This window comes from Pseudophryne corroboree, chromosome 4 (genome assembly GCF_028390025.1).
Source record: "Pseudophryne corroboree isolate aPseCor3 chromosome 4, aPseCor3.hap2, whole genome shotgun sequence".
NCBI classification, from domain to species: Eukaryota; Metazoa; Chordata; class Amphibia; order Anura; family Myobatrachidae; genus Pseudophryne; species Pseudophryne corroboree.
In genome coordinates this window covers 875,683,434-875,700,949 of record NC_086447.1, presented here as the reverse complement: position 1 = coordinate 875,700,949, position 17,516 = coordinate 875,683,434, and the positions used below count along the sequence as shown (strand labels likewise).

Below are 17,516 nucleotides of genomic sequence, written 5' to 3'. Positions count from 1 at the left end.
TTTTTAACCCCTTTCTGTAGTGTAGTGACTGCAGGGGAGAGCCAGAGAGCTTCCCTCCAACTGAGCTGTGAGGGAAAATGGCGCCAGTGTGCTGAGGAGTCCTTATCATCCGTTTTTCTGTATGTTTTGGCAGGGGTTAAATGCATCCATATAGCCCAGGAGTTATATGTGATGCATTTATTTTAGCCATATAAGGTTTTTATCGATTTATTGCGTCTCAGGGCGCTGCCCCCCCAGCGCCCTGCACCCTCAGTGACCGGAGTGTGAAGTGTGCTGAGAGCAATGGCGCACAGCTGCGGTGCTGTGCGCTACCTTATCTGAAGACAGGATCGTGTTCTGCCGCCGATTTCACCGGACCTCTTCGCTCTTCTGGCTCTGTAAGGGGGCCGGCGGCGCGGCTCCGGGACCCATCCAGGCTGAACCTGTGATCGTCCCTCTGGAGCTAATGTCCAGTAGCCTAAGAAACCCGATCCACTCTGCACGCAGGTGAGTCCGTTTCTTCTCCCCTTAGTCCCACGATGCAGTGAGCCTGTTGCCAGCAGGTCTCACTGAAAATAATAAACCTAAACTAAAACTTTCACAAAGAGCTCAGGAGAGCCCCTAGTGTGCACCCTTCTCGTCGGGCACAGAAATCTAACTGAGGCTTGGAGGAGGGTCATAGGGGGAGGAGCCAGTGCACACCAGGTGATCCTAAAGCTTTCTTTAGATGTGCCCAGACTCCTGCGGAGCCGCTATTCCCCATGGTCCTTACGGAGTTCCCAGCATCCACTAGGACGTCAGAGAAAACAATAATGGCAGCGCCGGCCACAGGAGACGCTAGACTGATAAGTGCACACCTAACCACGCGGGCACAGCGGAGGCCGCGGCTGACGTAATCACCACTCTGACATTCTACATGTAGAAACTCAGGAACAGCGGCGGAGGCCGCGGGAGACGCCATTCCGGATGTAACAGGCGTTGCGGTGACCGCGTCTCAGAGTGACAGGAGAGGAGGCAGGAATGTGGACATCAGTATAACAGATGGGATCCGGTCCTGGAACGCTGAGCCAGCCTTAGGAGGCATCTGAAGGGTAAGTAATGGCGTCCAGATACCCGGATCGTGACATTCCCAATTCGTACATATCTCTGTAGAGAGAGATAGTCTCTTATTTGGTGTGAATTTTGTCCACGGATTTTCCCAGGATTCCTGACGTATGTCAAGAATGTTCAGAATGAGGTGTTCAGAATGAGGTAAAACTTGTTTAACCACCTTCTTATGTTTAAACCTATCCGGCTTTTTAGAGACAGCCTCAGGCTCAGGATCATCAGACACCTGAAGAATGAGCCTAATAGCCTCAATCAGATCAGGGACATCCACCAATGACTTCCCTTTCCCATCAGAAACATCTGAGTCAGTGTCTGTGGGATCAGTATATGCACCATCCTCCTCAGAGGACGTGTCGGGGATAACAGTGGATTGGGAGGAGGTAATGGCCCGTTTAGAAGATGACATAGTCTTAGGCGTGCGAGAGTGACACTTAGATTTAGTCAGTGACCGGTTCAAATGTTGTAACTGAGTAGAGATTTGATCTGCCCATGGCGGATTAATAGCAGGGACCATAAACTGCTGCAATGGCACAGGTGGTCCCACAGGGTGTGCCAATTTAGTTACAAGCGTGTTTAATAGCGTGGAAAAGGTAGCCCAAGGTGGGTCATTTGTTGCCCCCGGTGCTACGGACCCACTGGGGGGGTAAGGAACCCCTGAACCTGAACTCTCTGCTGCCAAATTTTCCTCCAAGATGTCTGCAGCGTCATCACCACGCAGTGTGGGAAAAGCCCCAGCTCCGTTACCTCTTGTAGCTGACATAATAGTAAGCATAATATTGGGCAACCTGGTACAATTCGTAGCAGCAATATACCTAGCAAGAACTCCCCGTGAAGTGTGACTGTGGCAGCACAATTACCGGTAATCCAAGAGATATATAGGGTGACTATATCTTGTGAAAAAAATCCTATATTATACAGAAAACCTGATACACTTAGCCCCCACAGGTTATGGAATATAGGAATAGCATGCTGAGTGAAATACCCAATAAGCCAGCCACGCAGCAGCTACATGCACGCACACACACACACACACACACACACACACACACACACACACACACACACACACACACACACACACACACACACACACACACACACACACACACATATAGTCACAAGCGTACCATGCAGAAATTATGCACCATAAAACTGCACTGGACTAGCAATACAAAGTAATACTCAGTATAGCTATATGTGTCAACAATAGATATAATAAAGCACAGTGAACACTGGATGTATATCACAGGGTGTTTGTACCACACAACCCTGAATGTATGCACTCTTTCTTAACTAACACTGTCCCAGTGACAGGTAGAATACTTAAGTGTCCTGTAAAATGCACAGCGCTGGCAAATAATAAGATTTTACTTACCGATAAATCTATTTCTCGTAGTCCGTAGTGGATGCTGGGGACTCCGTCAGGACCATGGGGATTAGCGGCTCCGCAGGAGACAGGGCACAAAAATAAAGCTTTAGGATCAGGTGGTGTGCACTGGCTCCTCCCCCTATGACCCTCCTCCAAGCCTCAGTTAGGATACTGTGCCCGGACGAGCGTACACAATAAGGAAGGATTTTGAATCCCGGGTAAGACTCATACCAGCCACACCAATCACACCGTACAACTTGTGATCTGAACCCAGTTAACAGTATGACAACGTAGGAGCCTCTGAACAGACGGCTCACAACAAGAACAACCCGATTTTTTTTGTAACAATAACTATGTACAAGTATTGCAGACAATCCGCACTTGGGATGGGCGCCCAGCATCCACTACGGACTACGAGAAATAGATTTATCGGTAAGTAAAATCTTATTTTCTCTAACGTCCTAGTGGATGCTGGGGACTCCGTCAGGACCATGGGGATTATACCAAAGCTCCCAAACGGGCGGGAGAGTGCGGATGACTCTGCAGCACCGAATGAGAGAACTCCAGGTCCTCTTTAGCCAGGGTATCAAATTTGTAGAATTTTACAAACGTGTTCTCCCCCGACCATGTAGCTGCTCGGCAGAGTTGTAATGCCGAGACCCCTCGGGCACCTCTTCTTCGCAGAAGAATCATCATTTCGGCCATTACCTTGGTAAAGACCCGAGGTGCCGTGGACAATCCAAACGGCAGCGTCTGAAACTGATAATGACAGTTTTGCACCACGAACCTGAGGTACCCTTGATGTGAAGGGCAAATTGGGACATGCAGGTAAGCATCTTTTATGTCCAGGGACACCATAAAGTCCCCTTCTTCCAGATTCGCTATCACTGCTCTGAGTGATTCCATCTTGAACTTGAATTTTTGTATGTACAGGTTCAAAGATTTCAGATTTAGAATAGGTCTTACCGAGCCGTCCGGCTTCGGTACCACAAATAGCGTGGAGTAATACCCCTTTTCCTGTTGTAGGAGGGGTACCTTGACTATCACCTGCTGAGAAAACAGCTTGTGAATGGCTTCCAATACCGTCGCCCTGTCTGAGGGAGACGTTGGCAAAGCAGACTTTAGGAACCGGCGAGGGGGAGACTTCTCGAATTCCAACCTGTAACCCTGAGATACTACCTGCAGGATCCAGGGGTCCACCTGTGAGCAAGCCCACTGCGCGCTGAAATTCTTGAGTCGACCCCCCACCGTTCCTGAGTCCGCTTGTAAAGCCCCAGCGTCATGCTGAGGGCTTTGCAGAACCCGCGGAGGGCTTCTGTTCCTGGGAAGGAGCTGCTTGCTGCCCTCTCTTACCCTTTCCTCTGCCTCGGGGCAGATATGACTGTCCTTTTGCCCGCTTCTTATAGGACCGAAAGGACTGCGGCTGAAAAGACGGTGTCTTTTTCTGTTGGGAGGGGGTCTGAGGTAAAAAGGTGGATTTCCCGGCAGTTGCCGTGGCCACCAAATCCGATAGACCGACGCCAAATAATTCCTCCCCTTTATACGGCAATACTTCCATATGCCGTTTGGAATCCGCATCACCTGACCACTGTCGTGTCCATAAACTTCTTCTGGCAGATATGGACATCGCACTTACTCTCGATGCCAGAGTGCAAATATCCCTCTGAGCATCTCGCATATAAAGAAAAGCATCCTTTAATTGCTCTAAAGTCTGTAAAATACTGTCCCTATCCAGGGTATCAATATTTTCAGTCAGGGAATCCGACCAGACCACCCCAGCACTGCACATCCAGGCTGAGGCGATGGCTGGTCGCAGTATAACACCAGTATGTGTGTATATACTTTTTAGGGTAGTTTCCAGCCTCCTATCAGCTGGATCCTTGAGGGCGGCCGTATCAGGAGACGGTAACGCCACTTGTTTTGATAAGCGTGTGAGCGCCTTATCCACCTTAGGGGGTGTTTCCCAGCGCGCCCTAACCTCTGGCGGGAAAGGGTATAATGCCAATAACTTTTTTGAAATTAGCACTTTTCTATCTGGGTTAACCCACGCTTCATCACATACATCATTCAATTCCTCTGATTCAGGAAAAACTACAGGTAGTTTTTTCACCCCCCACATAATACCCCTTTTTGTGGTACTTGTAGTATCAGAGATATGCAAAGCCTCCTTCATTGCCGTGATCATATAACGTGTGGCCCTACTGGAAAATACGTTTGTTTCTTCACCGTCGACACTAGATTCAGTGTCCGTGTGTGGGTCTGTGTCGACCGACTGAGGTAAAGGGCGTTTTACAGCCCCTGACGGTGTCTGAGACGCCTGGGCAGGTACTAACTGGTTTGCCGGCCGTCTCATGTCGTCAACTGATTTTTGTAATGTGCTGACATTATCACATAAATCCATAAACAAAGCCATCCATTCCGGTGTCGACTCCCTGGGGGGTGACATCACCATTACCGGCAATTGCTCTGCCTCCACACCAACATCGTCCTCATACATGTCGACACACACGTACCGACACACAGCAGACACACAGGGAATGCTCTATTGAAGACAGGACCCCACTAGCCCTTTGGGGAGACAGAGGGAGAGTTTGCCAGCACACACCCAAGCGCTATAATATATATGGGAACAACCCTATATAAGTGTTGTATCCTTATAGCAGCTTAAATATAGTAATATCGCCAAAAAAAGTGCCCCCCCTCTCTGTTTTACCCTGTTTCTGTAGTGCAGTGCAGGGGAGAGTCCTGGGAGCCTTCCTCACAGCGGAGCTGAGCAGGAAAATGGCGCTGTGTGCTGAGGAGAATAAGCCCCGCCCCCTATTTCGGCGGGCTCTTCTCCGGAGTTTGTGAGATCTGGCAGGGGTTAAATACATCCATATAGCCTCAAGGGCTATATGTGATGTATTTTTTAGCCATAAAAAGGTATTATACATTGCTGCCCAGGGCGCCCCCCCAGCGCCCTGCACCCTCCGTGACCGCTGTGTGAAGTGTGCTGACAACAATGGCGCACAGCTGCAGTGCTGTGCGCTACCTCAGGAAGACTGAAAAGTCTTCTGCCGCCTGCTTCTGGACCTCTTCCATCTTCGGCATCTGCAAGGGGGGTCGGCGGCGCGGCTCCGGGACCGGACTCCATGGCTGGGCCTGTGTTCGATCCCTCTGGAGCTAATGGTGTCCAGTAGCCTAAGAAGCCAATCCATCCTGCACGCAGGTGAGTTGACTTCTCTCCCCTAAGTCCCTCGATGCAGTGAGCCTGTTGCCAGCAGGACTCACTGAAAATAAAAAACCTAAAAACTTTTTCTAAGCAGCTCTTTAGGAGAGCCACCTAGATTGCACCCTGCTCGGACGGGCACAAAAACCTAACTGAGGCTTGGAGGAGGGTCATAGGGGGAGGAGCCAGTGCACACCACCTGATCCTAAAGCTTTATTTTTGTGCCCTGTCTCCTGCGGAGCCGCTAATCCCCATGGTCCTGACGGAGTCCCCAGCATCCACTAGGACGTTAGAGAAATTATATATGGTGCGCAACTGCGCATGGAACTATAAGAGGTTACTTTCTCTGGCCACAGCCCATGGGGTTTACTTAGAATTGGTGTAAAGATGAAGGATATGTTGAATAAAATGAACATACTGAATCTGCAATTACCCAGCACTAATAGCAGACCTGACGCTAGTACTGTATCACAGTCTCAGATGTTACATGAGCAGTAGGTCCATGATATGAGTGCTGCTGGCAGCCATCTGTGGGTAAGTAAATTATGGGACATCACAGTTAAACACTCAATCACAGTGTAAAAATTAATGCGCCCAGTATTTACGTGCCACTTGTAAAAGCAGACCATAAAACACAAGGCATCTGCCACTTGCACTGCACCAAAGTTCATCCAGATGCAAATTTACATCCGTCAGCTGGATTTGCTCCGAACTCTGAATCAGAATGTTTCATTATTTATGGACTGATCCTGAAATGCCGCATCTGGTCCAAGGTAAATAGGATTTACATTCTGCTTTGTAACAGGAAACCTCAGAGAGCATTTTGGCCAAGGTGAAGTAATGAGTCAGTGGATGCCCGAGTCACATACTGCCACCGTACATTCCCCAGAGAGCACAGTGCGGATTTCCTGTGTGCGTCTCTCCTGACTAAGCATGGCTGCCACCCATAGCTATTCCTTATATAGCCAAACACAATATTCCCGTGGTCGTTCATGCTGGATGGACATTAACACTTTCACCAGTGAGCTGCCGTGTCTAGGATTATCATGATCACACATTATGGGGCTGATGTAGAGTTGGACATTAAACTGGCCTGAATAAAATACACAGGGCCTGATTCAGCTATGTACGTAAGTACAGCAAGTCCGAAGAATTAGTACCCACAGGGAAAGGAGCTGTGTAAAATCTGCAGCTGGCTCCTATCCCCAGCCATTGAACACAGTATTGTAGAACAATACAGAGGCAGAACTCTGGGAGGCAACGGAGTCATCTGCCGCCGGGCTCCTGCTTTGAAGGGGGGGCTCCTCTCCTTCTGTTCCATGTGTTCAGCAACATTAATCAATTAAGTTAATTGACAGCAGCCGGTATCTCTTCCATAGCCGACTTCCCCACTAGTCACTGCACCTTACAAATCACACCCTCTTTATTCTAGATACACTGGAAGCAGACACCTTACTGATGAAGCTATTTGCTCCTATAAAGGAAGCATGAGAATTCTAACTATATGAATTTATTTCTCAGACAATTACACGTAACTTCATATAGTAAAAATGTTCATACTTCCTATGCAACAGCAGATATCTCCATCAGTAAGGTGCATGCTTCCAGTGTAATAGGTTGTGGGGTTTAATCCTGGATATGGCACTTGCAAAATAATTGTCAGAGAAATAATCAGCATTGTGAGTGACTGAGCAGATCTATGTAGTGTGTGGTTGGACCCCTACATAGATCTGCCTAGTTGCAACGGTTTTGTAGTAGCTTCATATAGTTAGAATTAGAGATGAGCGGGTTCGGTTTTACTTGGTGTTACTCGGATCTCAAAACGGCATCTTATTGGCTCATGGATGATATATGGGGGGGGGACACCAATATTTTTCTTGCCTCCGGGCAACTGGGATAAACTTACGCCACTGGAACAATACATGATAAAAAAGGACAAAATTAAGTTGTTTTTATAATCATGCAGCAGTATAACATTATGGCATCACAAGGCAGCACATCAGAAAGCTCTTATAAACCGTGCAAGACATCACAAGCTTGTGTTAGGACACAGTCACCAGATATTACCATATAAAGCAAGTTTGTCATAAAAAAAACTGCCAAATGTATTTATACTTTTTATATAGCAAATATTTTCAGATTTCAGGCACTGGAATTAATCTGTAACCAATAAAATTTGGATTAAATCAGAAAAACAACCATCATTACAATAATTCCGTGATCCCTGCGTGGCTTCATGTTTACTAAAGGGACCTTCTCAGTCCGGTCTGGGCAGACCAGGAAGATCCCAACCGTCGGGATCCTGGATCCCGTAAAAGTAAGCCACTCTATTCACAGACTGTGACAGAACTAGGAAACTTAATTAAAACAAACTTTGGAGATAGTGCATTTAAGTTTTAGATCCCCCCCCCCCCCCATTCCTTCTGCAGCCACTTGTACCTCTTCCTAAGCAGGGCTTTGTTGTCTTCAATGCTGAACCTGTCTGGATAATCCCGTTTGAAAATTTCAAATGCTTCTTGGCGACCCAAAGACATCTGTTCTCCTGCAGACAGACAGAAAACATGATACTTAGCATTTACTCTGGACTGCAGGCTGAATGATACAAATGTGTTTAATACTCATAAAACAAAATACTCGCGTACATACTGTATAAATGCAAGCTATGCTAGAGAGTAAGCTTGGGCAACACCCGGTTCTCCAGCTATAGCGGAACAATAAGTCCCAGCATGGCCTGCCAGCCCATATGTTGGCATTAAGTTTCACAGACTACTTAGCCACCTGATACAACTTATTATTACTGCCAGAACAGATCATACTTGCTGCACATTACAGGATGGTGGAGAGACGGGGGAGAGGAGCAGTCACTAGGTTCACATTACAGATGAGCAGGTTCGGATTTACTCTGTTGTTTTCGCAAAACTAGCGCAAATTCGGATTTATCCGGATTGATGTTATTGGCTATCTAAATTACGTGAGAGCCGATAGCCAATAAGATGCTGTTTTTGAGATCCGATTAAGGCCCTCATTCCGAGTTGATTGCTCGCTAGCTACTCTTTGCAGCCGGGCAAACGCATAGTCGCCACCCACGGGGGAGTGTATTTTCGCTTTGCAAGTGTGCGATCGCATGTGCAGGCGAGCGGGACGAAAACGTTTTTTGCAGTTTCAGTGTAGGTCTGAACTTACTCAGCCGCTGCGATCACTTCAGCCTGTCCGGTCCCGGAATTGACGTCAAGACACCCGCCCTGCAAACGCTTGGACACCCCTGCGTTTTCCATACCACTCCCAGAAAACGGTCAGTTGACACCCATAAACGCCCTCTTTCTGTCAATCTCCTTGCGAACGGCTGTGCGAATGGAATCGTCGCTAGAAGCATTGCCCAGCAACAATGCTGTTTGTACCAGTACGACACGCGTGCGCATTGCGGTGCATACGCATGCGCAGTAGTGACCTGAACGCTGCGCTGCGAAAATCGTCAGCGTGCGATCAACTCAGAATGACCCCCTAAATCCGAAACTGTATATCTCTAATTCACATCTACAGTACATTTATAAGGTTTTAAGAATTGTCCACAACTGGTTTATATTTTACTGAGAAACTGCTCTGTGCGCTCTTAAAATAGGTTCACACTATACAATTATCTGGCAGATAATCTGCCAGATCTGGCTGGTTGGAATGAAAATTTGGTAATGAATGAAAGCAAATGACAATGGACCATTTGCTCCCTAACACTGGAAAACTAACAAAACCTGTTATTCATACAAATTAGTTAAACATAAATTTAACCAACTTGGATTACCAACAGTTTTTGTCAGTTTTCCAGTGTTTGGGAGCAAATGGTCGATTGTCATTTGCTCTCATCCATTACCAAATTTTCATTCCAACCAGCTAATCTGCCAGATAATTGTATAGTGTGTACCTACAGTATCTTAAGATAGTATTTCACCAAAGGGAAGACTACAAAATACAACTGTACTATGACTGTTTCCAGCGGCCATGTTATGAAGGCCTGAGCCTGCAGCATGGAACACGCCCAGCAGTAATGTGTACCTGGATATGCTATCCAAATAATGACAGCTATGGAGCTGACAGATGTTGGAAGTACAGATGTGTCCACACTTACTGGGTGTCCATACACCTTACACCGTGAGATGCCCAGCACTGAGATACTATGACAGCAGCATATCGTATTTTTCTTTAACTAATGAGTCTTCAGGATGTGATTGTGGGGGAAGGGTTTTTCCTAGGCATGCCATACTTCCTGTTTGGAAGCCTAGTGAAGGTGGCAATAGGTGGCAGTCTGGCAGATAACGGAGGTGGATAAACGAAGCATGGGGGCTTTATATGGACATTTGTGAATCCTTTATACAGCAAGAATCAGTGTGTATCAGTGGCCACTGTATGTCATTAGTATGGTCTCATCTGGATTTCTGTGTCCAGTTCTGGAGGCCATATCTCCAGAAGGATATTAATACATTAGAGAGCGAACAAAGAAGGTCAACTAAAATGGTGCATGGCCTACATCACAAAACATACTCAGAAAGACTAAAAAATCTCAACATGTATAGTTTGGAGCAGAGAAGGGAAAGGGGGGACTTTCACATATATCAAGGGTTTTATCAATGTACAGGAGTGAAACATTCTTCAAAGGAAGAGAAGTATTATAACCCGAGGACATGTACTGACACTGGAGGGAGGGAGGTTCAGGGAAAATCTGAGGAAAAATTATGTCACAGAAAAGGTAGTGGACAAGTGGAATAGCCTCCCATCAGAGGTGGTAGAGGCTAAGACAGTAGAGCAATTTTAACATGCATGGGATAGACATAAGGATATCCTTACAAAGAACTAAGGTTACCTAAGGGAAAATTAAAAGGGGCAGACTAGATGGGCCAAGTGTTTCTATGTATTGTCTGTCTCACAAGCAATAGAGCAGTTAGACTTGTAGCTGCGCTGGGACGGGTGAGGAGATGAGAAAGGGAAATGTAGGGGGTGTGTTTCAGTGTTTGTGGGGGCAGGAAGATCATGAGACATTTAATGACAACATTATAGGTCAGTGGTTTCCAAACTTTTTTGAATCACGGCGCCCTAGAATATCAGAATTTTTTTCACGGCACCCCTAGGCCAAAAATTTCTCATTGAGAAATTTAGAAAGAAATATTACATTAAGTAGATTACGTTTATATGTCATCCTTAGGGTCAGTTGTGTGGTGAGGGACAAGATTTGCTTCTCTTTGGCCACATATTTTATAACTGTCAGCCACCAGCACTGGTTTTGCCTATTATATTGACCATGAATAATTTGAATTGGTCCCAGACCACCAACCCAGGGCACCCCTGCAAGTGTCCCAAGGCACCCCAGGGAGCCACGGCACACAGTTTGGGAACCTCTGTTATAGGTTTATGGTCAGATGATACTGAGCCATTCAGCAGAAGTCCGTCACCTGCCTGCTAACGAGGACACAACATTCAGTATTGGTACCACAAAATATTCCTTCACCCAAGCGTATAAGGCACCTCAGTTCATTATTAATAAACCTTTGTATCAGAGGAACAGGGAGCACAGAGGTCCCTTCTGACTTCCAAAAGCAAAAGGTTTAAATAAAAGAAAAAATGGTGAGATTTATCAAACCTTGGAGAGAGATAAAGTGAAGACAGATAAAGTACCAACCAATCAGCTCCTGAAAGTTTTCAAACTCAGCCTGTAAAATTACAGACCCTGATTGGTTAGTATTTTCTCTCTCTCTCCAAGCTTTGATAAATCTCCCCCAAAGGGAGCTGTATCCCAATAGCACAGAGGAGCAGAGCTGAGTGGGACACATATTACCTGCTTAGGTACTGTATACTCCCCCTTCCACCACCCACCCCCTCCCAGGCCAAATTGTGGCAGACTTGGAGAAAAGGACTATTCTGGAGCCAAATGATCCCTCCCATGTGACGGAGAAACACCCTGTACTGTACATGCAGGAGAAAGCTGTTCAAGGCACATGTGGAGTCCCAATGGTTATACATGGTAGGCTATTACCTTAGGGGACCTAGGTGAACTTCTAGTGAAAATAAACAGGACGGGTCAGTCACCTCATGACACGTAGCTGGCACACCGCACCGTAAACGGAGAGCGCTGCAGTGACTTGGCTCCAGTCTAATAGGAAATCTGCTTAGTGTCTCTCTGCACAAAGTCTGCTATATGGTTTCTGTCATGAGAGCTTCTCTTAAGCGTCTCACACTCTACACAGGAGGACATTGAAGGGGCTCGTCCACTTAGCTCTAATTGGCCCTCATTCCGAGTTGTTCGCTCGCTAGCTGCTTTTAAGCCGCCGCCCTCTGGGAGTGTATCTTAGCATAGCAGAATTGCGAACGAAAGATTAGCAGAATTGCGAATAGAAATTTCTTTGCAGTTTCTGAGTAGCTCGACACTTACTCTGCCACTGCGATCAGTTCAGTCAGTTCGTTCCTGGTTTGACGTCACAAACACACCCAGCGTTCGCCCAGACACTCCCCCGTTTCTTAAGACACTCCCGCGTTTTTCCCAGAAACGGCAGCGTTTTTTCACACACACCCATAAAACGGCCAGTTTCCGCCCAGAAACACCCACTTCCTGTCAATCACACTACGATCACCAGAACGATGAATTTTCTTCGTTAAGCCGTGAGTAAAATAACAAACTTTTTTGCAAATGTACTTGGCGCAGGCGCACTGCGAACGTTGCGCATGCGCAGTTTGCGACTAATCGCTCCGTTGCGAAAAAAACTAACGAGCAAACAACTCGGAATGAGGGCCATAGTTCGCTGTATTACTCATTTCTAAATCTGCGTACATCAAGCCTGATGAGGGTTAAATATCTATCGTGTATAATATCACAATGGTACAATTCATGATACCACGTTTGAATTACAGTAAATAGACGTAGAGGAAGTCAGCTGTTGTGGAACCATAATTTCCAGCAATGCCTGCAGGGTAAGCAAAATAAAGTACTGAATAATACTCAGACGGGTTGATTCTGGATTTCACAAAAGGAGGAATGTGGCCGCATTTTCATGCAGATTGCGCATGTGCCACAGCAAAGCCTGAGACGTTCCCCTTTGAGCATCTTTAGAACCTGAAATCCCGCTTGGTGTATTTAGACCATAGAAACCCGCACCAACCACGTGCTAGGTGCAGAACCTCGCCTCCAATGTCAGACGGTGCATCTCCATGTGTCTGAATGGGTTGGGTTCATGTAACCCCACTGGTCACCATACCGACGCCGGGATCCCGGCTTTTAGATGCCCGGCAGGGTGCGTGCGTGTGTGCGTACGGGGGGGGTTGAGGGGGCGAGCGCAACAAAGCCCATTGCGGGCCCGCTGCGTTCCCCACGCTGCGGTCTCGGTGGCGATCGCATTTCCACTCTATGGGTGTTGTGGACAAAGTCGGGATTGTGGTGGAGCGGGATCCTGGCTTTTAGATGACCGGCGGTGGGGGTGGGGTTGAGCGGTGTTGTGACCAGCGGGCTCCTGATCGCTGGTCACATAACTATATCCCGTCTGAATAGCCACATCCCACAGTCATGGCACAGGAAGGCCTCATACATTTTATACACTGGGTCTGATTCAGGGGCAATTGTAGAAAGCACAGCTGCTACTTCCTTAGAAGCACGTGTGATGCAGTGCTGCGTCCGCACCATCGAATCATTTGTGGCACCATCAGCCAGCTGAGAGACCCATGAAGTCACGCAGACCAACTGCGCAAGCTCCGTCCCTGAGGCCAGGAAATCTCTATCTGGAGATGGAGACACTGGCCTGGGCACTCCCACAAAATATAGACGACATGTCTCCGCCCCCTCCCTGCCCTCAAATGGCAACAGATTGACAATCACGTGACGTCTACTACCATACTGGGTCCGACACAACTGCAACAGCGCCTCTGCTCTTATATACAGTGTCACAGATACGCCGCAGAGGTTTTTAGGGATTTTTCTAACACATGCAGTAGCAAAAAGAATCACCCAACTCTGAATATGGGCACTGCATGTAAATCAGTACTTTACTTTACATTTGGAAACAACAGTGATAAAACAAAACTGGGTAATAACTGACAGTCATAGAGGTAGGAGGGCCCTGCTCACAAGCTTACACTCTATGGGGAAATGGGAACTGGTACACAGAGGGTAGGTGTATTCAAGACGGCAGGTGAAAATACTCCAAGCTCACCATGGATATAGGAACTCCAATTCTAAGCGTGTTATAAACAGAAGCGGTCCATCCGTCTGTATTCAGAAACAGGATATATGCACAGTATTTCCATATCTAAAGGAGAAAGTGAGCAGGGCTGTAATAAGTGGGTTGACACAGACGCAGAACCCAGCTGAAGCATGGCAGGCTTGGCAGGGGCTGCAAGTAATGGATACCAGCCCCACCCAGCACAGTCACCACACCTAAGTAAATAAAGAAGGAGCCATGCCTTGTGGTGCCAGAGATCACACATTTGGACATTGCAGACCGCAGTGCCCTGTTTACTCCCAGGGATGGACGGGTCTATGGTCACGTTGCACACAGAGCTTGCAGGCGTACGGCAGACAGCCCCTGCTCTGGATACATGTTATTACAACATTCAGAGACGATGCTGGCACTGTGTATAAAACCAGAGTGCGCTCATGCCTGGCTGCTGTTCGAGCCTTCCACCACAATCCCAGCATTCAGGGGAATGGGAGAGAGCTGGAAGATGGCTTGGAGCAGAAACGGTGCTTTCCTCCTGGCTAATGAGCACTGAGCGTTGGCAGCAGATAATGTACACAGTGGGTCTCCTATAGTGGGATCACTGTAATAGCTCCAGTTCAAGTCACAATCACAGTGAGTCTCCTATAGTGGGATCACTGTAATAGCTCCAGTTCAAGTCACAATCACAGTGAGTCTCCTATAGTGGGATCACTGTAATAGCTCCAGTTCAAGTCACAATCACAGTGAGTCTCCTATAGTGGGATCACTGTAATAGCTCCAGTTCAAGTCACAATCACAGTGAGTCTCCTATAGCGGGATCACTGTAATAGCTCCAGTTCAAGTCACAATCACAGTGAGTCTCCTATAGTGGGATCACTGTAATAGCTCCAGTTCAAGTCACAATCACAGTGAGTCTCCTATAGTGGGATCACTGTAATAGCTCCAGTTCAAGTCACAATCACAGTGAGTCTCCTATAGTGGGATCACTGTAATAGCTCCAGTTCAAGTCACAATCACAGTGAGTCTCCTATGGCGGAATCACTGTAATAGCTTCAGTTCAAGTCACAATCACAGTGAGTCTCCTATGGTGGGATAAAATTACCAAGTTGCGCTAAACAACCAAATAAAAAAGAATTTATTTTAATGCATAAAATGTATTAATGATAACAAATCTCCCGGGAGTACAATACACACTTTAACCTTAAAATGACATCTCTATAACTGTATACCTGCTGCTATTTTTATAACAGAAGTACAGATTAGTACTATTCCAGAGCTTATGACCCCAGGGATATCACTTTAAATAAGATAATAACAACAGCAATGATTAGTAACTGTTAAGAGAAAAAATTAAAAAGTCTGTGTTGACATACATATAACTCACTTGGTCCACATGAGTACCGTACAGTCCTGATCATTGCTAACTATGGACTTATTCCAATGATCCTGAAGTAGACCGGACCCTTATAACATTAAATTGACGCTCACGTAGTTGATGCTGTGAGCAAATACATCATATGGTGAACCACTAGCCGCTGTGACAAGGGGGAGAGCCCGGAGCGATGTTGCTGCGGTCAGCCGCTGGCCCCTGCACGGGGAGTGGAGAGCCGTACCTGATGTGACCACCGGACTAGATGAAATGCGGCTGTGTATAGCTGACACGCGGCTGCAATATCCGGACGGCTGGCTGTTACCTTGCGTGGCACGATGTGTAGGCTCTCAACAGCAGGCGGCTGACCTGTGCTCCCACGGGCAGCTCCGATTGAGCCTCCCTGCAATTGCCAGTGTGTATAGAAGGCAGATGGACACTCAGGCGGCGGCTGGTCAGTGATCAGTGGTATACCGTGGTAGCAACAATAATGGAAAAAGCTGATCTCCCGCACAAACTCAGGCTGGATAAGACTCCAAGTGAAGTTAGCAATGATGAACACCTGTATCCTAACGCGTTTAAACGCCAGCAGGGCGTCTTTTTCCAAAGGCAGGTATATCATATATAGACATCGCATGCAGAAAGATCAGCAGTGTCAGACATTGCATGCAGCAAAATCAGCTACTAATCAGATATTTACATGGGAAAGTAATGTCCTTCCTTCCAGCAATGGAGACATCTATGTGTGATATACAGTACGTGTCACTGGGCCCTATGGAGTTTGTATGTTCTCCCCTTGATTATGTGCACTTCCTCCTGGTGTTCTGGTTTCTGCCCACAGCCCCAATAACTTACTGGTAGTTTAAACAGTTTAAGATGAAAATGGCCCTATATGGTCCTGATGTTCAGAGACTAATGCGAATGCTTACATTTTCTCTGTACAGTGCAACCTCATATGTAGGTGCTATATGATTAATAATAAACAGATGATGCATAAGTGCGTGATGCATACGTAGAAGATATTGTGTATAACCCTCACCATACAGCTCTGCTGCCAATGTTCTAGAAGTGATAAGTGAATGAAATATAAGAGGATGGGATATAGGTGGATGATGTACAAGTGGAGGAGATATAGTTTAATGATGTATGAATTAATGAGCTAACACTGGATGAGACATACTGCAGGTTTATGTTATACTGTATGACTGGATGAGACATGCTGTAAGTGGATCAGATATTACTGGAGGATGTATAAATGGATGATATACAGTATAAGTGGATCAGGCATAGGTGGAGGATGTATAAATGGATGATATACAGTATAAGTGGATCTACAGGATAAGTGGATCATGTATAGGTGGAGGATGTATAAATGGATGATATACACAACATAAGTGGATCTACAGTATAAGTGGATCAGACATAGATGGAGGATGTATAAATGGATGATATACAGTAGAAGTGGATCTACAGTATAAGTGGATCAGACATAGATGGAGGATGTATAAATGGATGATATACAGTAGAAGTGGATCTACAGTATAAGTGGATCAGACATAGATGGAGGATGTATAAATGGATGATATACAGTATAAGTGGATCTACAGTATAAGTGGATCAGGCATAGGTGGAGGATGTATAAATGGATGATATACAGTATAAGTGGATCTACAGTATAAGTGGATCAGACATAGGTGGAGGATGTATAAGTGGATGATATACAGTATAAGTGGATCTACAGTATAAGTGGATCAGGCATAGGTGGAGGATGTATAAATGGATGATATACAGTATAAGTGGATCAGACATAGGTGGAGGATGTATAAATGGATGATATACAGTATAAGTGGATCTACAGTATAAGTGGATCAGGCATAGGTGGAGGATGTATAAATGGATGATATACAGTATAAGTGGATCTACAGTATAAGTGGATCAGGCATAGGTGGAGGATGTATAAGTGGATGATATACAGTATAAGTGGATCTACAGTATAAGTGGATCAGGCATAGGTGGAGGATGTATAAATGGATGATATACAGTATAAGTGGATCAACGGTATAAGTTGTCAAAGTCAGAAAAATATCGCTGCACGTTGCCATATATTCTCCTCATGCGCGTGCTCGCTGCACATGCACTTTCACTGGCGTGCGTGCACATACTCGCAGATGCGTGACGACGCTTCTATGAGCGTACGCTCGAGCGCATGGTATGTGCATTTACGGTAGATTTTGTGCGCGTCTAGCGAGCGACTCAATCGCTCGCTATTAAATTCATATAGCAGGTTTTGTTGGT

General features: G+C 46.3%; 1 protein-coding gene across 4 annotated transcripts in view; it reads right to left on the bottom strand.

Moving 5' to 3' along the window:
• Window positions 1-17,516, bottom strand: part of KIF6 (kinesin family member 6) — an 873,149-nt gene that overhangs the window by 401,899 nt on the left and 453,734 nt on the right. For all 4 annotated transcript variants that reach the window (XM_063918838.1, XM_063918839.1, XM_063918840.1 and 1 more), the window contains exon 14: window positions 8,103-8,205. In XM_063918838.1, coding sequence (XP_063774908.1) covers window positions 8,103-8,205 — 103 coding nt within the window. The remainder of the gene's footprint in view (window positions 1-8,102; window positions 8,206-17,516) is intronic.